Source organism: Corythoichthys intestinalis, chromosome 14 (assembly GCF_030265065.1).
Source record: "Corythoichthys intestinalis isolate RoL2023-P3 chromosome 14, ASM3026506v1, whole genome shotgun sequence".
Classification (NCBI taxonomy): Eukaryota; Metazoa; Chordata; class Actinopteri; order Syngnathiformes; family Syngnathidae; genus Corythoichthys; species Corythoichthys intestinalis.
The window spans coordinates 48,786,453-48,812,565 of NC_080408.1; the positions used below are offsets into that span (position 1 = coordinate 48,786,453).

Consider the following 26,113-nt stretch of genomic DNA (forward strand, 5'->3'; position numbering starts at 1 on the left):
CTGTCAGCCCCCGGTGGGCGTCCACCGAGAGTCTTCCCCTCTCTCGCTCACTCTCGCACTAACTGTGGGTGACGTCAAACCAGCATGGCGGTCAAGGTGACTTCGGCATCGTTCTCTTTGCCCATTTCAACCCCTACTTCTGTCATGTCTCTTGGTGTTTTGCTCGTTTTCGTGTGTAGGAAGAGTCGAGGCGAGCGTGCGTCGGACAAGCGGGCGTCGTGCTCGGAACCTTGCCTTGTAGCATCACCGGGCTAGCTGACGCCCGGCCCGGCGCTCGGTCGGCGGCTGCTGGCCTTGATGACGCTTCTCAACAAGCTGGAGGGAGGATATAGCTCCGTAATGCTAACCAGCTGTCAGTCATACTTTCTTCCTGACACCGAAAAAAAAAACCGCTAAACGAGACGTTTTTCCTTCTCCGACCGGCTAATGTTAATTACCAGCGACTGCTGCTCTTTCTCGTGTCATTGTAACGGTTCGCGTCCTTCTTCGTGCTAGCTTCGTTAGCTTGTGGTTCGAAGGTTCGACCTGTGACATTAGCGGAGCGAGTGACAGCTGACAACCCGGTTTTGTTTGGTAGCACCATAGTTAGTTAAAAAGGCTTTAAAAAGGCGGGCTATAAACGTATGCGTCTGTCTTTGCGCTGGCCCTACACAGCAACCTACACAATCCTGTAATCTGCACAATCTATTTCGTAAAGGGGGATGTGTAAACAGTTTCTAATCCGAATTTTGACTTGTTTTGTATGATTTGTAGGTGCAATCAACCAAACGTGGGGATCCAAATGAGCTGAAAGCAATCTTCCAGAAGGTGAGTGTTGCACATTTTATTCTTTAAAATGATTATTTTCTGTCATTTAACCATTTTTGGGGAGCTCGTTGAATTCAACTGTTGAACCTTTGTTGGCTGTCAATTGTGGCGCTACTAGACGTCCAATCCAGTTTGACTGGCTGTGTATTCTCATCTGTCAGTTTCAAAAAGATTGCTCCGCCCCTCCCAGTCAAATTGGATTGGACGTCTAGCACCGTAATTGGCAGCCAATGAATTACTCATGGTGACAAACTCAGTGGCGGCGATTGACGGCGATAGACGTCCAACCCATTTTGACTTGGAGTGCTGGTAGCTATCTTACTGAAACTGAAAGGAACATTCACAGCCACTCCTACCTATTAAATTGAAATGGACGTTTATTGTTGTTAACAGCAGGCAAGAGTTAAATACTATGAAATTAACTGATTTTTTTTTTTTTTTTTTAATTAAATCAACATTATGTTTTCTGGGCCCATAATTAGACTGTATTTTTGTTTTTCTTCATTTGTTATTTTTATGAACATTTCATCAATGTACAAGTTAATATATACTTTAAAAATATTTTTAAAAAATAAAATATACAGTATGTATTAGGAGTGGGAACCTCTTGGTACCTCACGATACGATCCAATTTGCCATACAAAGCTCACGATAATGATGATCTGACGATATGGCGATATAACGATTATCGATACATTGGTCAGGAAATCATTCTAGGATATTCTACAAACAACTAATAAACAGAAAAACAAGCTTCTGACCTGTAAATGCCCCAAAATGAACAGCAAGTGACCTGTAAATGCCCTGAACATCGGACAGAATGACTGTGAATGCTCTGGTTTCGAATGAATGAATGTTCCCAGTCTAAATCGATTGGGCATCGAGCACCACCAATGCAGCCTTAGAGTTAACTGAGACACTATTATGGTGGTAGATTTTGGTTGCAACTTGTTGCTTCCTTTTTATTTTTTTATACATTGACCCCTCTTTAAAACGGTATCTCGATTCTTGGTAGGAGCATATCGATAACCTTTTGGGATACAAAGCATCACGATATATCACCATTTCGATATTTTGTCACACCCCTAGTATGTATAATTGTACACACATACATATATATAGTGTGTGGACTTCACATTTTGGGTTATATCATGTATTCATGAAGTTCTTTTTTAAAATTATTTGCTGCCGACCTCTCTCATTCAAAATGCATTACACGTCTAGTGCAGGCAATGGGTCAGTCATTTACTAATTAGAGCTTTGGGTTGCTTATGGAAGAAAAGTGAGCCTAGTCGGATTTTGCTCGGAAAATGCGCTGGGAAACTTGTGTCACAGGATTTAAATTACTGTGTTATCCATGGCGATATGGCCGTAACAGGCCACTGTTTCTCTTCTTGTAGAAAGTGAAACTCACTTTTTAAAAGACATTCTTTTGAAAGGAAAGATATTATAACAACAGGGTGAGGCTGACACCCTTCGTTGTATTTCTTGAATGACTTGTGAAGGCTTGAAACCCATTGTTTTGGGTGTGGTTTTGCTTGTTTGGCACTCCTTCAGTGAGTCTTAAAGGTGCCGTTGTCAGCGAAAACCTTTGCTTACTGATGATCATGTTTCATATTTGAAAACATACTCAAGGTGTCTGTAATCTGTCTTGGGTTATTTTTATAAGTATTAACCTTTACGTTGCTCTCTACACGCCCAGTGTGACTGACCATGTGAGCGTTGCGTGACAAAGCCCGTGTTGGTACACACAGGGGGTCAAATAACACGAGCACAAGATTTATGTGCGCGTGTGGGTCAGTCGGCAAGAACTAATTTATTGAGGTGAAACATACAACAGGAATACAACACCTCGCAAAATGTAAATTAGCTGTGTGATGTCATTAAAAGCGGCATGACTTTTGAGACAAGGTCAGCTAGTTACTTGTTATAGAACAGATTTTTTTTAATTAATGGTGATCAGTAGTTAATAAAAATAAGTGTACTCTGACAGATTTGTTTAAAAATTATCTTTTGTTTCCTTCCAAAATTAGTACTTTTCATGTAGACTACACTCCTCTATTGGCGTAATACAGTTGTGGTGCCCTGAGAGTATTTTTTAAAACCTGAAATTCTTGAATGAGCTTTATAAAGTCTTCTTCAGTATTTGATTAAAAAATCTGACTTTTTTTTGGGGTGAATTTTTTTAATGATTGGGGGGAATTGGTGAAGCCGCTAGTTGTGAGAAATTTGCATTCATTTCAGTGGGGAAATTTGATTTTAGATTGTTTTGTATGCTCATTAAAGGTGAACTGAGATTAATATCATGTCCCAAGACACCACTGTTTTAAATTTGATTAATCACTGAAATGATATTTTTTTCCCCCATTGAAAACTGGTTAACTCATTGGCGATAAACGTCCAATCCATTTGTACTGAGAGGGCTGGCAGCGAACGAATATGACTAACAGAGCCACATAATTGGACGTCTGTCATCACGAGTGGCACTGAACGATTTAAATGTTGAAAATGGGCTAAATTTGTGATTAGTCGTGACCTGACTTTTTTTTAAAAAATGGTACAAATTTGCGATTAATTGTGAGTTAACTATTCAAAAATTGCAACTAATTATGAGTTAACCTTAAAAATGCAATAAATTGGCAATTAATCGGGAGTTAATTATTTAAAACATGGAACTAAATTGTGTTCAATCGCGAGTTAACCAGTGGAAAATGGGACTAATTTGTGGTTAAATGTGAGTTTGCAATTGAAACATTTGCAAATAATTGCAACTTAACTGCCATTGATGCTGATACCAGTCTACTACTGACGCAGCAGAAGTTTGAAGAGCCACAAAATTGGATATATTATGTATATTATGGTCAATGGCACTGGAAGAGTTAAAAAAAAAAAAAACCTAAAAACAATGTACAATACTCATTTCAGTGTAGTGAATGACAAACTTCTCCCAATTGCATTCCAGCCACCCTTTTTTAAACAGCCTTTGTTGGCCCTTTCACATGTGGCTTTGCCAAACAAACGCGGTTATTGAAGGGATTACCACGATTAGCAAGGCTGTTGATGATGTAAAGTGATGCTCATGAGTCAGATTTACATCATTATGCAATAGCGCATGCAACACACGGCAAGTCACGTGAATCGGTGTATCGTGTGTGTGTGCCATTTTCAAATAGAATGAATACCGCATGTCTGTTTCCGCTTTCAGTACGCCAGCGAAGTGGACAAAGATGGAGAGAGGTTCATGACGCCAGCAGACTTTGTCCAGAAGTATCTGGGCCTGCAAACACAGATCCACCACAACCCCAAAACTGTACAACTTCTGGCTGCCGTGGCTGACACCACCAAAGACGGGTGTGTTACGCTACTCAACAAACATTACCCATTTATGAATAGTTAAACTAACCCTGATAGCACACTCGCGAGTCGCTACTGTTAGAGCGTAACGATAAGATAAAAGACTTGTTATCCATGCTGTGCATGAATGAGATCCACAATCTTATATATATATATATATATATATATTTACCGTAAATTCCGCTCGATAATCAAACCCAATGTGAATCAATTAATGTATTTGTCGCCTGACTACTTTGACAGGCTCATCTCATTCCAGGAGTTTCTTGCTTTTGAGTCCGTGTTGTGCGCACCTGACGCTCTCTTCATAGTTGCCTTCCAGCTGTTCGACAAGACCGGAACTGGAGACATTTCCTTTGGTACGTTCTATTGTTCTTCCTTTTCTAACCAAGTTATGTGACGAGTTGATCCCCAAAAACATCAAATGAAACTGAATACACCTTCTGTGTTTCTACGCAGTCCACTGCGGATAAGAAATTTCCCAACATGAACAGTGTGAACCTGATTATTCATTTTTTCCAGCTCATTACACGTGGATGAACTTGGCGTTTCCTCTTTTTTCTCCTGAAACAATAACTCTTTGAGCTACTGTGATTTGGGACGTTTTTTTTTTTTTTTTTTTTTTTTAAATAAATGTGTATTCTTTCCACAGAGAATGTGCGGGACATTTTCAGCCAGACGACAGTGCACCACCATATTCCCTTTAACTGGGACTGTGAGTTCATCCATTTGCACTTTGGGCAGAATCGGAAAAAACGTCTCAACTACCTCGAGTTCACGCAGTTCCTGCAGGTAAGTCGATTAGTCATTCCCTATTGAAATAAATTCTTATGGCAGCCATTTTGTTCGGTGCAACGTAGACCATTTTGACCTTTCTAAGACCGCAGAATCGTTGCTTGTCCTATAATTACAGTTCAAACAACGTTTGACGAATCCCGAGTTAATAATGAAAAAAGATTACCGTATTTTCCGCACTATAAGGTGTAGTATAATTAAGGCGCACCCTGAGTGAATGGCGTATTTTAAAATGTTTTTCATATACAGTGGTACCTCTACTTTCGAACGTCTCAACATACAGAATTTTCAGGTTAAGACACGCCTCAATGGGAAAATATTGCCTCTTGTCAAGTTAGAAATTCCAGGATACAAAAAGGCAAAAATACAGTATGGCTGGGACTTGGAGCCCCCAGAGTTTACTGAACGTAACACTCTTATATTGGCTCTGCCATTGGCTACTGCCTAGCATTCCTGCATCGAATTGGCTAAGAGGGACCTCTACTGCAGGGGTGTCCAAACTTTTTGCAAAGGGGGCCAGATTTGGTGTGGTAAAAATGTGGGGGCTGACCTTGGCTGACGTCCTTTACGTATAGAACAATATATTTAAGCACATTTTAGCAAGCCATTCTGTGTGTCACATTTGCTTATTATTATTTCTTTTTAATTAAAAATTTCAACAATCTTGCAACTAGCCTTTGTTGCGTTCTCTTTTGACCCTCGGGCTCTTGCAAAAAAAAACTGCTGCTGTGAAATTAGAATAGCTTCAAGTTGCTTCAATCTCTCACGACGTACTATATCTTCCCTGTAATCTTGTCGTATATGTCAGCGTGTCTTGTTTGGTAATATCGCCTCACATTGAACTCTTTAAAAACAGCAACTGTCTCTATGCAAATGAGGCAGACACAGCTGTTGCGTATTTTAGTTAAGAAATAGTCCAATTTCCACCTATGCTTGAAGCGTCTGCCGTCGCAGTCAACTACTGTATGTTTACGTGTGTTTCCCAGTGTCTTCATTCGCCCCTCATGTTCCAACAGCTTTACATGTATAACTTTTATTCTTTTTGTTTTTTTACATTATGTACAACTCTGATTTTATGTTTATTGTGCAATAATCTAATTGTAACATGTATTTGTTCCATGTTTTCACCCTTTTTTATGCAATATAGAAGATTTATGTCTGAATTTTGGGGGACGCTTGGAACGGATTAGGGCATTCACATGAAAACGCGTCTCTATTTAATTTTCAAGTTACGAAACTACTTCCAGAACCAAATAATTTCGTTAAGTAGAGGTATCACTGTATAGGGGGCACCACATTATAAGGCGCAATAGTAGTAGTAGTGGTGGTTGGGGTTGCATTATACATCCACAAGATGGCACTGCACTAAAGGGAATTTCATGCCATGATTAACAAATATTGATCCATATAAAAGGCACATCGGATTTCAAGGCGCACACTTGTTTTTTTTTGAGGGAAAAAAAGCCTTTTAGGTGTGCCTTATAGTGCAGGAAAAAACCCTCATTTCATTTGAAATGATATTGAAGAACTTTGCTATTGTAGTTTCGGCTATATTTTATCTAAGGCTGTTTAATTTGGGATTAATCGTAAATTAACTGTGAAAAATGGGATTTGCGATTAATTGCGTGTCAACTGTAGAAAGACAATGCAATTGATCATGATGAACGCATTCAGTTTCAGATGGAATACAAGTGTTTTGGTACCATCTTTTTTTTCTGTATTTACGGTTCATTCGATTTGCCATTAATCGTGAGTCAATGAATAAAAGTGAGATTTGTGATTGTAAGTGAACTATAGAAAAAAATTGTGATTTATTGTGAGTAGCTCATTGAGTTTGAAATGGTATTCAAGTGTTTTCGTATTGTCAATTTTTGCTATATTTACGCTTCGATCGATTTGCAATGAATAGCGAGATAACTATGAAAAAAGAGCTTCATTTATGATTAATTGCAAGTCAAATACAGAAAAAAAATTATTAATTGCGATTAAATCATTGAAATTAAAATGACATTAAAGGGTATTGGTAATTGTACTTTGCGCTATGTATAGTTTGATCAATTTACGATTAAATGCGAGCCAACTATGTAAAATTTGATTAATTTGCAATGAATTATAAATTGATTAGCAGCAATGCGATTAATTGTCATTAGCTCCGGCCTCACGATATCATTTTCTTGTAGGAGCTGCAATTGGAGCACGCCAGACAGGCCTTCGCCCAAAAGGACAAGGAGAAGAATGGAGTCATCTCCGCTTTGGATTTCAGTGACATTATGGCCACCATCAGACATCACATGCTCACACCCTTTGTGGAGGAAAACCTTGTTTCAGTAAGTTGTTTTTTTAATGTTGTTTGGATCAGTGTTTTTCAACCGGTGTGCCGCGGCACACTGGTGTGCCTTGAGAGATTGTCAGGTGTGCCGCGAGAAATTATCTAATGTCGCATTTATATATATAATATATAAATTTGTAATGTCCATAACTGTGGACGGGCCCTTCAAGGGGCCATCAGACTGCAGAGTGGTGACGTAGCGGGAAGCAAGCAAGGAGGGAGGGAGTCTCAGGGAGAACGGCGTGAGAGCCAAGTTGTGGTTGCCGTTGTTATTTTGTCTATTATTTTCCATTGTTGCCACTATAAAGTGGGGAAAGTCATTACTGACTCCTTTCAATTTCCCCATTCTGGGCTATTACAATATTGTTTTTTTTTTACGTCGTTGGGCGGAGTTGCAGTAGAAGGAAGGAAGGAGTAGGTAGAAAGTTCTCGATCGTGTGCAGATGAGCGAAGTATCGCTCTAGTTGCGTTCAAAAACTGCTCGGATTTCTAGCCATCAATGACCTTGCTTTTCGCGAATATGTGGACCCCAGCACGTCTACTAGGAGTGGGAACCTCACGATATGATACGATTCGCGATACAAGGCTCACAATAACGATTATCTCACGATACAGCGATTATCGATATATCGGTCAGAAATGTGATACATTATATTCTACGATATAACTATTGAAAGGGGGAAAAAAAGATATTTCAAAATAGAAAAAGTACTGTTTAAGTTATTTATTAAAGTGACACCTTTTCTGTGCAACATTGCTGTAAAATATTAATGTACTGCAAATTGTGTACCTGCACATATAGAGGAAACAAACCACAACCACTGATATCTCTTGGAGAGATCATGATGAATGGCACCCTTAATTTCTTTAAAGTTTTAAATCTTTAAAAAATAATAATAATAACAGTGCTGTAGGTGTCAGTCAGAGGTTGCGCTAGACTTTTTCGTTGTCTGTCATTTTGACTGACAGGGTCATAAAAATCCGGTCATAATCTATTTTTACCCGTCACTTAAATTTTTAAAATGATAATAATGACATATTCAATAGCAGTGTTGGTCAAAAGTGGTGCGTTACTTACTCAACTCTGAATAAATTGAAGAAACTACCAGCCATGTTGTGTCTACTCTCTGCTCTTTTGATTTGTCATCCAAGACTCGGGGTGCGTTCAGGTTTGAGAATAGCGCACGTACTTCTGACTCCAAGCTGTTTGTCCCTGCTCATTCAATTAGGCTACATTCATACTACAGGTCTTAATGCACAAATCCGATTTTTTTGTCATATCTGTTTTTTTGGTGTGCCCGTTCAGACTGCCTTTGTCCATTGAGACCATTCAAGTATTACGCATGCGCTCTAATTCGCAGTCCGACACGCGCCGGTGCGCAGAAGCATCAAAACAAATGACAAGTCATCCGTCATTCCAGGGCTATCATATTTTGCTTTTCAAAAGGAGGATACAAATAGCAGACATAAATAATCCCCGTTTAGGCTTATATTCACAGTTTATATGGATCGATAGCATGCACGCACTGTCCGTGCATGTCACACACACATATGGGCAGTTTGCCCTGACTCTCCAAGACGGGCTGCAGCCAGACCCCTCTCCCGACTCTCGGCCGTGTAGGAAATGTTGAAATATAGCTCACATAGAGCAGAGAGAAAACCGATCATTCTCATGCTTATCCTCAACCCGTTTTTATTTTTTTATGACTGTTGTCAAGCCCGGCCCTTCCCCAAAAGCCGTGTTCACTGCAAACTAGGCGCTAATAACGCACAACTGAAATCGGATTTGGGACACTGGACGGTACAGACCGCCGCGACAGTCTGGAAAAATGTGGCCCAGATCGGATTTGAACCACATAAAAAAATGACCCAGATCGGATTTGAAATGGTCCACTTCTATGCGACTTGTCCCGTTGGACCGTCAAGTTAATACCTGACTCGAGTCGAAAAAACACGAAAAAATTGGATTCGTGCATTAAGACCTGTAGAATGAACGTGTAGCCTTAGACAATGCTCTCCAAAGCTTCCTAACGTTTCCGTGTTTGCTACACCTGAATGCTAGTTCGGACATTTTTCCGAGTAAGGCCAGCGATGTCATGCATCAAGAGAGACAATAGCTTATTCATATCCTCACTCGCCATCCTGTGGTCTGGGGTGTGAATTGCAACCTGTCAAAATGACGGATGGACTTCAGTTTTTTCCGTCACCGTTTTAAAAAACCGGTCAACGACGGAAAATATTCGGTTAACGCGACCCCTGGTGTCAGTCAGCAGTTGAGCTTGGAGTGGGGCAATGATAAAATTGGTGGGTCTTTTCTTCATATATGACCTTTGTTGCCAAAAGCATTGGTTTGAGCACTTCCACCATCTGCTTCAGCATTTGAGATGTCGGACTCAGTCAGTCACATTCTTCCTCACCTTAAAAGCAACAAAATAAAACAAAAAATATTAGTTACTTAATAGCTTTTGAGTTGAAATCTTGATTTTTTTTTTGTGTGTGTTTTGGAAGTATTGAGTGAATTAAAAAAATATTAATTGAATGTATAGAAATTAAAAATGCAATAATTACCTATTTTTAATATGTAGACTACATTAATGATCATGCACGTCACCTTATATACAGTATCTTGGAAGCTATTCAAACCATTTTTATAGCTTATTGCATCAAAATGGCAGTAATAACAGTTTGTGTAGTAAACTAGATGGAAAGTGGTTCTCAAATAATATCAGATAAATCAGTAAATTCATGTAGGCTTGTTCGATATTCATTTTCATCCAGTTTAGTGTCCTGGTTTATTTTATATCACTCAATACCAAATGCCATCAAAATAATACATGTAAATTAAAAAAATCAATTACATTGCAAAACTTTCTTATGTCAAGTGATGAAGGCGAAGCGGTGAAGAAATCCATGTCCACTTCATCACCAGCTGCCAGTGAACCTTTTTTTTCTTAGACAATTCTTGGATACAGCAAAGTCCTTGTTCACCTTTCTTGTTGGTGTAAAATCTAAAGTGTGTCCACATGTGTGATTTGTAGCAATATTTTTGTCACTTTTTCCTCCACCGTTCCCACAAAGCTTTTTTTTTTCCCAACCCACTTGGAGCTTCCTCTCTTCTTCTCTAGACAACTTGTGCGCACTTTACTTTCACCGCCACTCTTGAGCGCCCCTAGTGGACCGCCAAGGATTTGCTCAACAAACGTTGAGCAGTTCACAGCAGCCAATGGCCAATATGTCAAATTAAAGAATCGATACTTGGCGGGTGCATATCGATAACCGATCGGGTTGCAAAATATCGCTATATATAGCTGTATCGAGATATTATCACACTCTTAACGTCTACTGCACATCATTTGGTTTGACTCGTCATGTGTCGATGTACTCCAAAGTGTCCTTTCTATTATATCCGTATGTGACGACCAACAATCCTCCCCGTTTTTTATTCCAACACATTGTTGAGAACAGCAAGGTGGCTAATGGCTAAAAATTCGAGAAGTTCTTGAACGCGACACGAGCAGCAATCCAAAAAAAGCGCCATGGTGCCAAGCAAGTTTAAACGTCATCTCCAAACAAAACACCCGTCGCTTCAAAACAAGTCGATGGACTATTTTGTTTGCCTTCGTGAAAACACAGAGAAACAGGCAACTTTTGATAAAAACTACAAAGGTAAATGAGAAAGCCCATAAAGCCAGTTACCATGTTGCTAAATCCAAAAAGTCCCACACCGTGACAGAGACATTTAATGCTACCTGCCTGCAAAGCTATTGTCTGCGAGATGCGGTTGATGTGGTTAAAGACATTGCTCAAGTCCCCCTTACTGATAATTCTGAGCTTTTTCAAGCCTAACTGCTATAAAACAAAAAAAATAAATAAAATAAAAACAGAGACTGAGAGCAGTTGAAGAATAGGGATACCGACTCTATGTTCATCTAAACATGCTCAGGTTTCACACTGAGTAAGTATACATATTGAGAAATTATTTCATAATGAAATATACTGTACAGAAAATAATTTTGGAACATTTTTAGTTTGTGTGGTGCCGCGAGATTTTTTCCAAGGTAAAAACGTGCCTTGAGTCAAAAAAGGTTGAAAAACACTGGTTTAGATTACGGCAAATCAGATGATTCAACCAACTTTCTTTCTCTTTCCAGGCAGCAGGTGGAAGCATCTCTCACCTGGTCAGCTTCTCTTACTTCAATGCCTTCAACTCGCTCCTTAACAACATGGAGCTTATCCGCAAAATCTACAGCACACTGGCCGGTTCCTGGAATGACACACTCGTCACCAAGGGTAAGGCTTTTTTGTGTATTCCATCTTATTTGCAAACTCATCTTATCTTATCTGTCCCCTTGCAGAGGAGTTTGTTCATGCTGCCAACAAGTTTGGTCAAATCACACCAATGGAAATTGACATCTTGTACCAGTTATCAGCCCTGCACTCCCCCTCAGGGTAAAGACAATATTAGTGTTGTTAAACTAACAACTGGGGTCATTTCAACGCGTTTTATCAGTGTAAACTAAGTCGGTCAACATTGCTTCATCTCTGGGTTCTCTTCTTTTTGATGCCATTCGGGATGAACCTTTTTTTTTTTTTTTTTTTTAAACCAAATGAGCTGACTGCTTTATACATTTGAGAAAATTTCAGAGGTGCACTTTTGCGATCAGGGTTTGAAATAGGGATGCTACAAAGGATTATTTTATATAGTTGATCAATTGCGGCTTATTTTTGTAATGAGTTGACTAATTTATAAGTCACTTAATTTACTGTTATATTACTCCAGGCTGGATGTTTGAGCACTGAAAGCAAAAAAAGTTAAAAAATAATAATAATAATAAAAAGAAAGAAAGAAGAACAAAAAAGATATATACTTATATGATAATTGCATTGTTTTCCAGTGCAAAAGCAGATGTTTAAAAATGTCTTTTTTTTTTTATTAACTACAAAAAAAATCCTTTGCTTTCTGCTGACAAAAGAGGCAGATTTTAGGTCAACATTGTAAGATTTATTGACTATCAAAATATTTGTTCATTAATTTGCTAATTGATCATTCTTGATTATTGGTGGCAGCCCTAGTTGTGAAATACGTTGACAATAGACAGGGTCATCAGTGCTGAATGGGTTCTTTTGTGCGACAGGCGTCTGAATCTTGCTGACATTGAGAGAATAGCTCCGCTAGAAGAAGGAAGTCTTCCATATAACCTGGCCGAAACCCAAAAACAGGTAAAACATCACTGCTGCATGCTTATTCATAGACTTCATAACCTATTGACATGACATGGGAAACGGGGCCAATTCGTAGTGGGCCTATTTTCAAAAACTTCAAATTCAAATATTTACAAAACCAAAGCTGCTACTGACCTAAAACCAAAACAGGCACCTACCTTAGCCATACATGAGTCTCCATGAGCAGCGGCATCAAAAAAATTCAGTCGTTCCCTCTTAAAATAACGATTCATTATTTTTTATATAAGTATAACCCAACTTAAAATTTTACACTAGATGCAAATAATTCACCAAATGCAGAGATAATCACCTATATTTTTTTAGGATCTAAAGCAATATTTTACGTATAAGTTTTTCACCAAAATAGCAACTTAATTTTTTTTTTTTTTTTTTAATTTATAGCAAGTTTTCAACATCTAATAAATCACTCAATTTAACATCAGAAACTTAATACTTGAGGAAAACATGCAGAATCAATTATAAATAATATGTAAATAGATTATTAATAAATTCTATATACAATCACAACTTATTATAGACAAGAATAGCCCTTTATTATCATTATATACAAATACTGTTAGTGAATGAGGCTAGTGGCCGCCTGGTGTAAACAGAGCTTTTCTGGCGAAAATTCTTGTGAATAAATGCTTGAATACCCAAATTCTTCATAGATATGGACGTAAATAGTCTCGATTCTTGGTTAAAAGTAAACTATTGGGCTAGCAAGTTACGCAAATTAGCAGCCACCATCTGTAAACAAAGAAGAAAATTTCTGCAAATAAATGCTTCAATCACGCATGCATGGTTAGAAAAATATAATATTTACCTTGAATCCTCGAACAACTCACTCCTGAGACAATCCTTCTTGTTTGTATGCGGTACAGCTTTCGTAGTTAAATCCAATAGTAATTAAGTCCATGCTTAAATCCGACATGGGTGTGTGCCATCTTTGGCTATTACTAAATGAAGCTCGGACCCCTCTGATAAGGCGTCGCGCAAGGATGACGAAGTGACACGTCAATAGTAATGAAGTCTATGGCTTATTGTTTATCTCCTCTTGCCTAATATTTGTTTACGGCAGTCTCAGGTTCAAGGGGACAGTTCAAGACCCGTGTGGCTCCAAGTCGCAGAATCCGCTTACAGGTTCACTTTAGGCTCCATTGCTGGAGGTAAGCTCTTCTCCCGTAAACCATCGACATATCGTAAGAAACCATTTGGACCAATGGTGTGTTGGTTGGCCAAGCCACTGGCGCCACGGCGGTCTACCCGATCGACTTGGTAAAGACCCGAATGCAGAACCAGAGGTCTACGGGCTCTTTTGTCGGGGAGCTGATGTACAAAAACAGCTTTGACTGCGCTAAGAAGGTGCTTCGCTATGAAGGCTTTTTTGGCTTCTACAGAGGTACGACGCACCTGCTTCCCAAGCTGCATGCTTCATCACTACTATCAAATTAACAGTTTGCATCACAAGCAATCTCGCATGATGCCCCGCAGGTCTGGTCCCTCAACTGATTGGCGTGGCGCCCGAGAAGGCCATCAAACTCACTGTGAGTCCCCTTTTCTCCCCCTCATTAATACACTAGAAAGTTTTTGAAAATATTTTACACCATGAAAAATAAATGAGTGTTGTCTTTGGCAGCCCTTGTAATTTTCATCTGTCTTTTGGACGAAAATATTAATTAGTATTAGTATTAGTGCTGCAACGATTAATCGATTAACTCGAGTAATTCGATTACACAAAAAGATGTTTTGGATATTCGTTTAATTGAAGTGGCGTGATGGTTTGTTTTGAAAGTGTTTGCATTTAGTTTTATTAATTTGGGTGGATACACTGACCTGTAGTGGCAACAATGGATATAATTATACATGGCTGAATCTACCTGCTCTCTGTTAAGACCAACATAAGCTAAATTTTTGTTAGAGCTAATTTTTTTAGTGCATTTGTAATTTATTTTAAGGGTCTGTTTAGCTGTATTTTGTGGGAATATGTGTTTGAACCATTTGTTAAGTTAAAAAAAAAAGTTAGCATTTTATAGCGTTTAAGCTCGCGAACTTTTGCGACGTAAGTTAGCCAGTTGTTCATTTGTTGTACTTAGATCAACATTTATTTGTTCATACCTTTTAAGGCTCGGCGCTGGTATTTTGATTTTTTTGTTTCTTATCCAATAACTTGGTTATTCGAACTAATTTATCAATTAATCGACTATTAAAATAATCGATTGTTGCTGCCCTAATATTAGTCATATTTGTCATTTCAAAATGTGTTTATTATCGTGAGTTGTCTTGTTGTAAGTTGCCTGCCTGAATGTTTAAGAGAAAGCTGCTAATGCTAACGCTACAAGTCATATGTAGTAGGTGATGATCACTCAGCACAGACCTTTAAAGGCTAAAGCATATGGCGAGTTGATCCCCAAAAACATAAAATCAAACTGGATGCACCTTCTGTGTTTCTATCTGCATATTCTTTCTTGCCAAGATGAGAAAACGAGAAGTAACTGGGGTTCTATGAATTCCGGATGACCGCCAGAGGGCGATGCTTAGCACCTGGATATCTACTTCCTGGGCGGCGCTGAGTGGTGTTCCTCTGAATGACATCTGTTCCACCACAGCCTGGGCATCGTCTTGTACGTTTGCTCGCTTCTACAGAGTGAATGTGGCAGCTCCTCACCCGGTGGCTTCCAGGTGCTAAGCACCGCCCTCTGGCAGTCAGGAGGAATGAAATAGAACAAATCTTACCATGTGTTTCAAAACAAGCAAGCCTGGAGCGCAGCCTAGCTTGAAGGACTTTGGGGGTGCAGCACATGTCACATGAGTGACATGACCCAAACACTGCTATGATGCAGGCTGACGTCACGCATTGTGAACATATGACAGAAGTCGCATTTTCGTCTCGTCAAATGAAAACTGGCATTCGTCTCGTTATATTTTCATCTCTTAAGACAAGTTTTTAGCTCGTCATTATCACCGTTATGAAAAAATTGTTCGTCGAAGAAAAGTTTGTTATTGTTGGCAAAACCCTACAAATATATATATGTATATATGTGAAATAAATATAGCTTAAAAAGGATTATTCGGGCAAGTTGTAGGTCAAGAAAGGTTTCTAATCGATTAATTAAATGTTCAATGAGAAGACAATCACATTGCCTGATGCTCATGTTACACCCGAGGCTAAGCCCCGCCTAGATGACGAAAAATGAACACTTGCTTGCGTCGTATTTGTTTTGTTAAATTGTTTAAAAATCACAATTGATTAACCCATTGGCTGCCATTGACAATTAATTGCAGTGAATTTTTCAGAACAAATAACAAAATACAGTAGAAGGAATTGAAACAATTTAAGTAGGCCTGCCGCGATTACAAATTTTAGTGTGCGATAATTTGTCTCATAAATTATTGCGATATTATTGCGCCCCTCCAATTTTTTTTTAACCAATTTACAATAACACAGTGAGAATACGGAATATATGAATAGATCAAGTACACCTATTTAAACGCGATAAATGTTTACTCTTAAATTCAAAAATACTTTTTAAGAAATCACAACAATATTAATACCACACAGAAACACAGAATAAATGTGTTTTTCTAGAAAAAAATAAAACTGCACTTGATAATTTAAGCATTTAGGCCACAGGTGTCAAACCGATTCCAGAAAGGGCCAAGTGGGTGCTGGATTTTGTTCCAACCGATAACGTTTAACCAATGAACTTACTCCTGAAACAAGCAGCACCTGACAAAGTAACTGATTACACATGTAAAAGATCTAATTGGTGAAAAGGTGTCCTCCTCATTGGTTGGAAAGCAAACCTGCACCCACTTGGCCCTTTCTGGAATCGGTTTGACACCTGTGATTTAGGCAAATGAAAATTTTTCCCCTGATAGCGTCTGCTGTGGTGTTCCATGTGTAATATTCTGATTGGATGTTTTCCGAGGCACCATGAACGCAACGGTGATGTTGTTTTGTTCATGTGACGCGGCAGTGAGAGAGAGATACACAGCCTGCCGAGAGCCACAGGTCGAGGAAGTGTTGTTAGCGCCACGTGTTAATAAAAAAACAATGTTGTCAGCACGTCATGTGTTTGATATCATTGCCAGAAAAACACACATAATAGGACACCCTAAAGCTTCCTTTTTAATGTTGTCCCTATAATGATCATCTGCTGCATCATAAATCACATTGTGACTTTCCACCTTCATGATGGAGCATTCTTCATCCATGTTCGCTGGCGTTTAACCGTGAATAAGCAACTGGGCTGTTGACTCCAGATCTGGCTCCGCCCATTTTGTCGGATGAGTTTCCAGCAAAAATAAAAAATAGCCTAAAACATGCGGCGGGCTGCGGCACGCCGGAGATGGTCCGCAGTCAATCCGCAGCACTGATGCGGCCGGTATACGTTAAACAATAGGATATTATGGGAATGGACTGGCTCCGGCACTATTTTTTGCCGGACCCGGAACGAAGATGCATTTTGCGTAGTTGGTCACAAGGAAGCCGAACTTTTAACAGCACGTCTGCTGCACGCGCGCATGCACGAGCACGCGAGGCGATAAATCGCAGCGGAAAAATTCCCTTCATTTTTTTTTACCGCGCGATAAATGGAATTATTGCATATTGCGACAGGCTTACATTTAACACTAACCAACTAAAATTTTAGCACGATAAACCATTTTCTAGCTCACTCAAGCACTTCACTCCGATATTTACATTTGACAGGTGAATGATTTTGTACGAGACAAGTTCACCGACAAGGACAACTCCATTCCTTTGCTGGCAGAGATCTTGGCCGGTGGCTGCGTAAGTGACGCTCTCATTGTTCTTGTGGTAATCAATGCATGCTAACCAGCCTTTGCTCTCGTTCGCCTAGGCCGGAGGCTCCCAGGTGATCTTCACCAACCCTCTGGAGATCGTCAAGATCCGCCTGCAAGTGGCAGGCGAGATCACCACCGGGCCTCGAGTCAGCGCGCTCAACGTAGTGCGAGACTTAGGCTTCTTTGGGCTCTACAAGGTAAACATCGGGACATTGTGCATGCGATTTCCTATCCTTAAGCTGACTTTTTGGGGTGTGTTTTAGGGAGCTAAAGCCTGTTTCTTGAGGGACATCCCCTTTTCGGCCATCTATTTCCCCGCGTACGCTCACCTCAAGTCCACCATGGCTGACGAACAAGGTCGGCTGGGCCCCTTGCAGCTTCTCACTGCTGGAGCAATCGCAGGTAAATGCTAACCCGCGATTAAAATGCGTTCATTTTTTTTAATCGTTAAAGCTTCTTATGAATGAATTCATGGTAAATTTGTCAAGGAATCTGATCGGGACTCAAAAGTTGACTCAAAATGGAATTGGGTGCAAAAAAATGATTTGACCATATTATTTTATGTCTGTATTGTTTAGCATTGTTGAAAGAGCAGTTCCATAAGAATTTTTTTTTTTTTTTAACTAAGGTCGGCCATCATATCGGGCCTATATATGGACTTTTTTCAAGATCAGCCAATATATGTGATATAATAGGACACCTGTTATGTTCACTGTTTGGGCAGTTATGTCTGTTAATTGGGATTTTGCACCACCTAGTGGCCAGTGTTGCAAAAAGAGGTAGCAGGAGAAAAATTTTACTTCGAATGTATACATTTGTACGAGTGTTTCAATGGCATACCAAACGCTACATGTCACTTCCGCTCATTTTCATTACATTAGCTACTAGATCTAAAAAGTGGGCAGACAAGCTCCCGTTTGTCCCCAATAGTAAATGACTAGAAATAGTGTATGACTATGAAGGGGATGTTTACAGAGCTAAACCTTACAATTCTGTACAAAAATGATGTCCCTGGTGCCAAATTCACTGGTAAAGATGTGGAAGAACATACAAACGTTCAGTTAGAGATGGCTTGAGTGTCGAGGGTTGAAAAAGACTGAAAAAAGAAACGGGCCGACCTAAGCTTCGCCTTAGCTTTTTTATCGACACCTTTTTCTTACTCCAATGAGAATGACATTCTCCTGTTTTCAACAATCAATCATTTACCACCATATGCCCTGTAAATCTTATATGTTATATCCTCTGGTTGTCTTACGTCTCTGACCGTTCTTTTGGCCAATTTGTGTAGCGATCGCAAATCCTACTCGTTGACAACCAACGAACACTTTTAATTTTTTCATTAATAACAAATCTTCCATATAATCTTCTAATTCTATAATTTTTTACACTTCTCCCTTACTGAAGTTTTTTTTTTTTTTTTAACAACAGAAAAGGTAACAGTGGCAGTCAGATACAATTTTAATTCTTTTCAGGTCATTCATTGTCAGACAGAAGCAGCACGGCAAAACGCCACGCTAAAAAATAAGTAAAAAAATATCAAAACGGCTTACCTCTTTGTCCTCTGAAGGACCATGCCAACCCAACAAAATGTTTACTGCATATGAAATGTGAATGGCTTCACCTTGGTTGTTTTCATCTGCGCAAGTTGATCCATTCTTCAAGTTTTTGGTTTCGGGAAATGTATGAGGAAAACATCCTTCATATGTTGTAATGTCTAGAGTCGTTTCGACAAGAGCCATATCAGCAGTGCTTGATCGGCAGGTTCGTTTTTGAAAGATTACCGGAGAACACTAGCAGAAATTTATAATGGTTTGTATGCGAGGGCGTGTCTACAATGTCCCACTTCCGCTTTATGATGCGACGTCACAGTCTAAAAATAGCATTCGTGCGGTAACCTATTGTCATTCATAATTGTGCTTTAAAAACAAGTATATTGGCTTACAAAATCAGCTTTAGATGTTGGCAATCGGCTTATTTTTTTTTTTTTTTAATCGATCGAACTCTATTTAAAACACACCACACATAATGGAATCATTCTGGATAATCTTTTTGGCATCCAAGGGCTTCTTAAACAAACCGACCATTTTGATCGCTGTCATTTTGAAATAATGAAAGCTAAAACACAAAAGCATTGTTCCCTGTGTGCAGTACTTTTTTTCCCAAGATGTTGCTCAATGTGAGGTCCAGCTGGTGGACAGCGATGAAACAAAAACAGGAAGTGGAAAACTTCCCCATTTTTAGACTTAATAGAAGCAACACTTGGCTCATTAAATGTTCATATGGCGCCATCTTCTAGCGGATATTGCAAAATGGTTTATTGGATTCCAACCGTGATCGTGTCTGGATTTCCCAGGTATCCCCGCGGCCTCGCTGGTGACGCCGGCCGACGTCATCAAGACTCGCCTGCAAGTGGCCGCCCGGGCGGGTCAGACCACTTACTCCGGAGTCATCGACTGTTTCCGGAAGATCATGCGGGAGGAAGGCTTTCGAGCTCTCTGGAAGGGAGCAGGAGGTCAGTGAAAGACAAATACTGCACGGCATTTAGTGACCTTTTCCATTTTAAAATATCGTCGTCTCTCCCGTCCAGCTCGAATGTGCCGGTCATCCCCCCAGTTTGGTGTGACTTTGGTGACCTATGAACTCTTACAGAGGTGGTTCTACATTGACTTTGGGGGACAGTAAGTGCTTTTTTCTCCACCTTATTTAGTCATTAGGGCTGCCAACTGTAAACGGGGTTTGAGCAATAAACAATTCATCAATTCAATTCAACAATTCATCAATTGCCAAAATAGTTGTCAATAATGATATCAATCCATCAATTAGGTGTCTATGAATGGTGGCAGCCCTACTTGTCACGCCTTAAGTTTCAGACTCGTCAACTTAAAATGTGTTATTATGTGACAGTCGGCCATCAGGATCGGAGCCCACGCCAAAGTCTCGTATCTCGGAACTCCCTCCCATCAACGCAGATCACGTGGGAGGCTACCGTCTGGCCGCCGCCACCTTCGCCGGAGTGGAGAACAAATTCGGCCTCCACCTGCCCAAATTCAAGTCTTCGGGCGTGGTGTCCATTCACCCCCCGGAACCCGCCGCTCCCCCTAAGTCCTCTTAGGAAGGTGCCGAGCGTTCATATCACATCTCCGTCCCCTCCCACCCGTCATTTTCGGCCTGTTTCAATGCACTTCCCAAATCAGCGGGGAGAGTAGGTTCAAGAACAAACGGCAGCTCGCGGGTAAACGTAGCGCATTGGCAGGGAGTGTCACCGGGGCGGTATTTTCAGCGGCTGTCCACTCCTGGAATCTCCAACGGTCACTCCAGAATTCATACGAAGCAGCCTTATGCACTCCTTATCAAGAGTAGCTATGATTTTATTTTATTTTTTGTCTGATACTCTTTGTGAGTAGTACAGAGGGTTGAAAGGCATAGGATTGTTAGTGGTTATGTTGTGATTTGGGTTTTAAAAAAAAAAAGGAATTTTAAAAAAACTTTCATGGGAATTTAACTGTTAAAACTGGATTTAAAACATATGTCCAATCTATTCCATAAAATTTCAAATTATAGCACAAGGACGATTGGACGTCTACTCAAACTCATTTGGGCACTGAAAGATATCACGATTAATCACATTTTCCTCAATTTTTCATGAGTTAATATAGTAGTTAATATGGGCTTGACCTGAAACGATTTTTTTTTTTTTTTTTTTTTTTTTTTGTAGTAGTCAACACGTGATGAATCGCAACTTTGTCACATTTGTTTGTTAACTTGCGATAAATCGCTGCCGCCTCTCCGAGGCAAAATGGATGGGACATCTAGCGCTGCCAATGGAGTTAAATGACTGCCCTGTAAACGGTTAAGAACCAACATTCATGTCTACCTTTATATTCCCATGAAAGGTTTCAAAATTCCTGGAAAGTTGCAACCCTAATTTTGAGAAAGATGAAAAGTGTACATATTGTAAAACAAATAGGAAAACGTTACAAGGCGATTCAACATGCAGTATGCAACGTGTAATCTGGACATATTTGGAGAACTGCATGGTGTGCTTTTTGTCATGTTACGGCAAGAAAAGATAGTTACTGGTGTACAGACCGTTCAACAAATTAGTTATTATTGAATTGTATGCTTATAAATTCATTTTATTGAAATAAATCATCCATTTGGTTTTAATTTGACCGACTTGGCTTTTATTCCAATGAGTCATTTGTTGAAAACTGGTGCAAAGACATCCTACGCAGTTTTAAAATGGTTTCTCATTCCATACACGTTCCGCTAGTCACATTTAAATACAAAACCATTTGTTTTCAAATTTTTCTTCTTTTCTTCCTTTTCAAATAAAAGATGTTTTCAAACCTTCCTTGCCATTAAGAAACACTGTTTTGACGAGGGGTGTGACTATCAAAAAGCTGATATATGCCGAAAAGTTATCGAAATGCTCCCACTAAGAATCGAAAAGGTTAAAAAAAATCTTCCATTAAAAATAGTGTCTACGTGAGTTCCCTGTCATTGACGACGCTACAAATCCCAATTCCGTCAATGGCACTGAAACCACAGCCTTCTTTGGTGGGCATTTACAGGCCACATCCTGTTCATTTTAGGGCATTTACAGGTTACTTCCTGTTTATTTTGAGTCCCTTTTTCAGTAACCCCAGATCAACAAGAAGTGACCCGTAAATGCTCCAAAAGGAAAAGGACGTAGCTGAAAATCAACAGGAAATGACGTGAAATGCCCCTAAATTAAATCATTGCCTGACATTGGCTGCCACTGACAGCCGTAGACGTCCAATCTGTTTGAAACGGGAGGGTGGCAGCGAATGAACAAACGTTCATTCGCTACCACCCTCCCAGTTCAAACGGATTGGACGTCTACTAGGGATAAACTTCAATTCGGAGCACAAGAATGGCTGTTTATTACTTGTATAGTAATAAATAGTAAAATATTGTAGAATGATTTCCTGACCCATATATCAATAATTTTTGTATCGCCGTATCATTGTTATCGAGAGCTTTGCATTGCAAAACGTACTGCGAGGTACCCAGAGGTTCCCATCCCTAGTTTTCACTCTCAATGGAGTTTCAAGCTATGGGCATAAGGAAAATTTTTACGTTAACAACGTTTAAAAAAAAGACCTCTGGGTTACACCTTCATCTTAAAAATTAGAATACTGTTCCTAAACAACATAAAAGTAAATAATAACTGATCAAAATTGAGGCTGACAGGCTTTGCAGTGCTAATTGTGCGCGCTACGCTAGCTTTTAGTAAAAAGCAACCTTCGTAAGAATATGCAGTTTAAATAAGTGCAAGCAATGGAATAAATATTAAATATCGCAGTGGTTAAAATGGAACAAACGAGGGTTTATACTGACGCATATTGCTGCCACGCTCACAGAAAAAGCTAAAAACTTTTTACACGAAGGTATCATGTAAAAACGTGGGTGTGGCCGTAACACGCTCCAATAGGTTTTTGCCATGTTTTGGAAAAAATAACCATAAAATGTTAGTATAAAGGTGCAAGTACAAAGGTTTGCATATTGATTGAGGCCCTGTAATGTTCGAGGTTCCAATTGGACAACCAAATTTACATAAGTTCTAGTTTTCCATGCTTGACTTTTGTTGCCAGACACATTGGTCCCCCTAAAACCCACTCAAAACGGAACAATATGGACAAACATCTAAAGTGGTCTATATTCTAACGCTTAACATACTGCCGGGCCAAGTCTGGATTTAGTAAGCGGGAAGAAGAGGAGGCGTAGTGTACTGAATTAAAATGGAGAGCGATGGATTCGTCAAACGTTGGCGAGCTCCTCGGCTTCGTCTCTGCTTTCGTTGATGTCGGCCAGCGTCCGGACGAAACGCGTCCACTCGTCCGCCTTGGGCACGCAGATTTGCTGAATGGACAAAAAAAAAAAAAAGATGAGAAAGCATCTTGAAACGTACCATATTTTTCGGAATATGTAATTCGATTGAATGGTCGCCTCCCAGTCAAAATGGATAGGACGTATATTGCCGTCAATGGCAGCCAAAGAGTTAAAATATGTAATTTCACCAGTTTTTAAAAGGTTACATCTAGGGTTGTGCAGTGATTACAGATGTTAACTGCAATTAATCGTAATGTCATATGCACAATTCGATAATACATTCAAAAGTAGTATTCAGCACTAGGGTTGGGCATCGTTTGAAATGGAACGATTCCGGCTCCGGTTCCACGTTTCGATTCCGGTTCCAAACGATTCTTGATTCCGATTCTTTTAAGAGGGAGGGTCATTAAAAAAAAAAAAAAAAAAAGGCAGGGTCAAAAATCTATAGTTTAAAAATGTATTAGTTTATATGAATGTCTTAATTTTCTCGATTTTTTAAAAAATTACATGAGTTTAAAATGTATTATCATTCTTATTATTTCAGGGTCCCCCAGGATTGATAAATCTAAATTCAAGACTTTTAAGACCTTTTTTAATGCCATTTCAACTCTTACAGATTTTGGCAGCACGGTGGCTGAGTGGTTAGCACGTCTGCCTCAAAGTTCTGAGATCAAGGGTTCAATCCCGGGCTTCGGCCTTCCTGTGTGGAGTTTGCATGTTCTCCCCGTGCCTGCGTGCGTTTCCTCCGGGAACTCCAGTTTCCTCCCACATCCCAAAACCATGCATGGTAGGCTGATTGAACACTCTAAATTGTCCGTAGGTATGAGTGTGTGCATGAATGGTTGTGTCTCCTTGTGCCCTGCGATTGGCTGGCAACCAGTTCAGGGTGTCCCCTGCCTACCGCCCGTAGTTAGCTGGGATAGGCTCCAGCACCTCTGCGACCCTCATGAGGAAAAGCGGCATGGAAAATGAATGAATCTTTCAGATGTTTTTACCCCAGGATAAAATGGATTTTACACTATTTTTGGAAAGCAACTTCAGAAATAACATTTGCAATACAACAGGTTTCCCTTTTAAGAGGACCTAGTCAAGGTGGTAGGTGTGTGATTGTCAAGTTGGTCACCTTAACTGGTGATTGTCAAGTTGGTCACCTTAACTGTAAAGTGCTTGGGAAAATCTTGCAATTGGCAGTGAAAGTTTAAAAAACAGCCAATAAATGGCAGTAGTTTACCATTAATTACCACAAAATAAAAAAGCTACACATGACCATTTCCCTTGGTAATATTTTTTTTCTAATCACATTACAAGAAGTATACAAAACACATGTTAATCCTTTGTTAGCTATTGAAGACATTTCTTTTAATCAGATAGAGAAAATCCATACTCTTATTCAATCAAGAAAAACATTTAAATATACCAGGAGGTGTTTTACTATCACTTACATTATAATTTGCCTATAACCATGCCATGTTATTCAGATCAACGTTAATCCACACTCGTTCCAATAATAGTGTCAAACATGTTGTGTATCTGAGGGTGATGGTGGATCTACGATTCCGGTTTATCCATGCTAAGGCTAGTGCACCTACCAATACCCCATTGAACATGGCTAATTCTTGAGTTAAAACTACGAAATTCACATTCATTCCAAAGGCAAACCATGCAGAAATACATTATTGCATCTAACACATTTTAATTGGAGAAATTGGCAACTTACTTTGAAATGTTAAGCAGGTCCACTGCCTTCGCATGACCCAATAGTCCCATCGCAAGTACTTGTGATAGTTTTATTTTTTTTAATCCACAAATGTATGTTGCTCCATGCTTTCTCTGTCCTGAGTTGATCGCTTTAGTGACACTCACACAACCTCCCTCTCCCTTCCTCCCTCTCCTAGGTCTTTGTTCCTCTGCGCACTTGCTTATTAAAGTTAACGATGGTTGTGTTTGATCTTGCCACAGAGGCGGACTTCAATCACACCGCATCTTTCAGTCGTCGTTTAACTTGTTAAGCACGTGTTGCATGAAGGAAGCGTGCGCTGGATTGAATGTGTGTGCGTGGAAACATTGGGGACAGCCGGTGTTCTGACGAATGGGTATGCTTTGTACACTTGTTGTGTTGTGTCCTGGAAATAAACACTAGAAGTGATTCTGCAGCCAAGGTAGATAAACAGAAGCATTAAATAAAGCAAAGCATTTTTCTACTACAGTACATTATTCTTGTTTAAAAATGATTCGATGATCTGCACGTGTGGTACATGATTGGAAAGCTTAAAATCTCAACTTTCTGGGGGAAGAAAAATTTTTAACAGGAGGGCATTTTTTTAAAAAGAAGAAATGTTTTTTAAACAGCAAAACCCTAGCTGGAGGTGAGAGCATGCGAGAGCAGAATTACAGACACCATGACTTTAACGAGATATTATCGCGTACTTATCTTGTTTCGATCCAAAAGCTCCATGTCGCATGTATCACTGAGTGTCAAGACACAGCTGTGACTGGCCGCAGCTGGATTATTTCATTTTATTTTATGGGTGAAACATGGTACTATAGCAGAAATCGCAGACATCAAGGAGTGGTCGAGATTTTCTTTTTCATATATTTACCCTTTTAAACATTTTTTTTCCCCAATTTTTCTTTTTTCGGGTAAATTATTTATCATCTATCATAGCAGGGAAAATGCGACAGTAACAAAAAAATACAATTTAGCGAAAGTTATGAGGTAGATATCCGTGACTTTTTTACAGACGCCATATTTTTCATTGTGACATAATTTGTTTAAAAATTGAAAATATGCGAGTGAATCATTTTTTAAAGTTAGCCATATACATTTTGTAAAGCATATTTTAGGGGGAACATTTTGAAAAAAACATGTCTAATATATGTATAATATGTATCTTTTTTCAATGCAAAAAAAAAAAATATATATATATATATATATTTTTT

At 39.4% G+C, this 26,113-nt stretch overlaps 2 protein-coding genes across 8 annotated transcripts in view; one reads left to right on the plus strand and one right to left on the minus strand.

Annotated features, from left to right (window-relative positions):
• Nucleotides 1–21,487, plus strand: LOC130930252 (electrogenic aspartate/glutamate antiporter SLC25A12, mitochondrial-like). Of its 2 annotated transcripts, none has more exons than XM_057858067.1 (18): nucleotides 1–96; nucleotides 754–807; nucleotides 4,013–4,158; nucleotides 4,405–4,520; nucleotides 4,814–4,953; nucleotides 7,137–7,283; nucleotides 11,437–11,575; nucleotides 11,641–11,734; nucleotides 12,421–12,505; nucleotides 13,590–13,677; nucleotides 13,752–13,910; nucleotides 14,003–14,055; nucleotides 17,223–17,303; nucleotides 17,374–17,514; nucleotides 17,581–17,719; nucleotides 19,671–19,829; nucleotides 19,905–19,995; nucleotides 20,222–21,487. In XM_057858067.1, the coding sequence occupies exons 1-18, from the start codon at nucleotides 85–87 to the stop codon at nucleotides 20,427–20,429; spliced, it is 2,052 nt and encodes a 683-aa protein (XP_057714050.1). In that variant the 5' UTR covers nucleotides 1–84; the 3' UTR covers nucleotides 20,430–21,487. The 2 variants fall into 2 exon arrangements, with proteins under 2 accessions (XP_057714050.1, XP_057714051.1); XM_057858068.1 differs by lacking the exon at nucleotides 1–96 and adding an exon at nucleotides 103–352.
• Nucleotides 20,665–26,113, minus strand: part of LOC130930253 (dynein, cytoplasmic 1, intermediate chain 2a-like) — a 26,884-nt gene continuing 21,435 nt past the window's right edge. For all 6 annotated transcript variants that reach the window (XM_057858074.1, XM_057858071.1, XM_057858073.1 and 3 more), the window contains one exon: nucleotides 20,665–23,203. In XM_057858074.1, coding sequence (XP_057714057.1) covers nucleotides 23,102–23,203 — 102 coding nt within the window. In that variant the 3' untranslated portion in view covers nucleotides 20,665–23,101. The remainder of the gene's footprint in view (nucleotides 23,204–26,113) is intronic.

Coding starts and splice junctions, on each gene's coding strand:
- LOC130930252 (XM_057858067.1), top strand. Junction 4,159..4,404: donor GCTGACACCACCAAAGACGG/GTGTGTTACGCT, acceptor CTACTTTGACAG/GCTCATCTCATTCCAGGAGT. Junction 17,720..19,670: donor CACTGCTGGAGCAATCGCAG/GTAAATGCTAAC, acceptor TGGATTTCCCAG/GTATCCCCGCGGCCTCGCTG.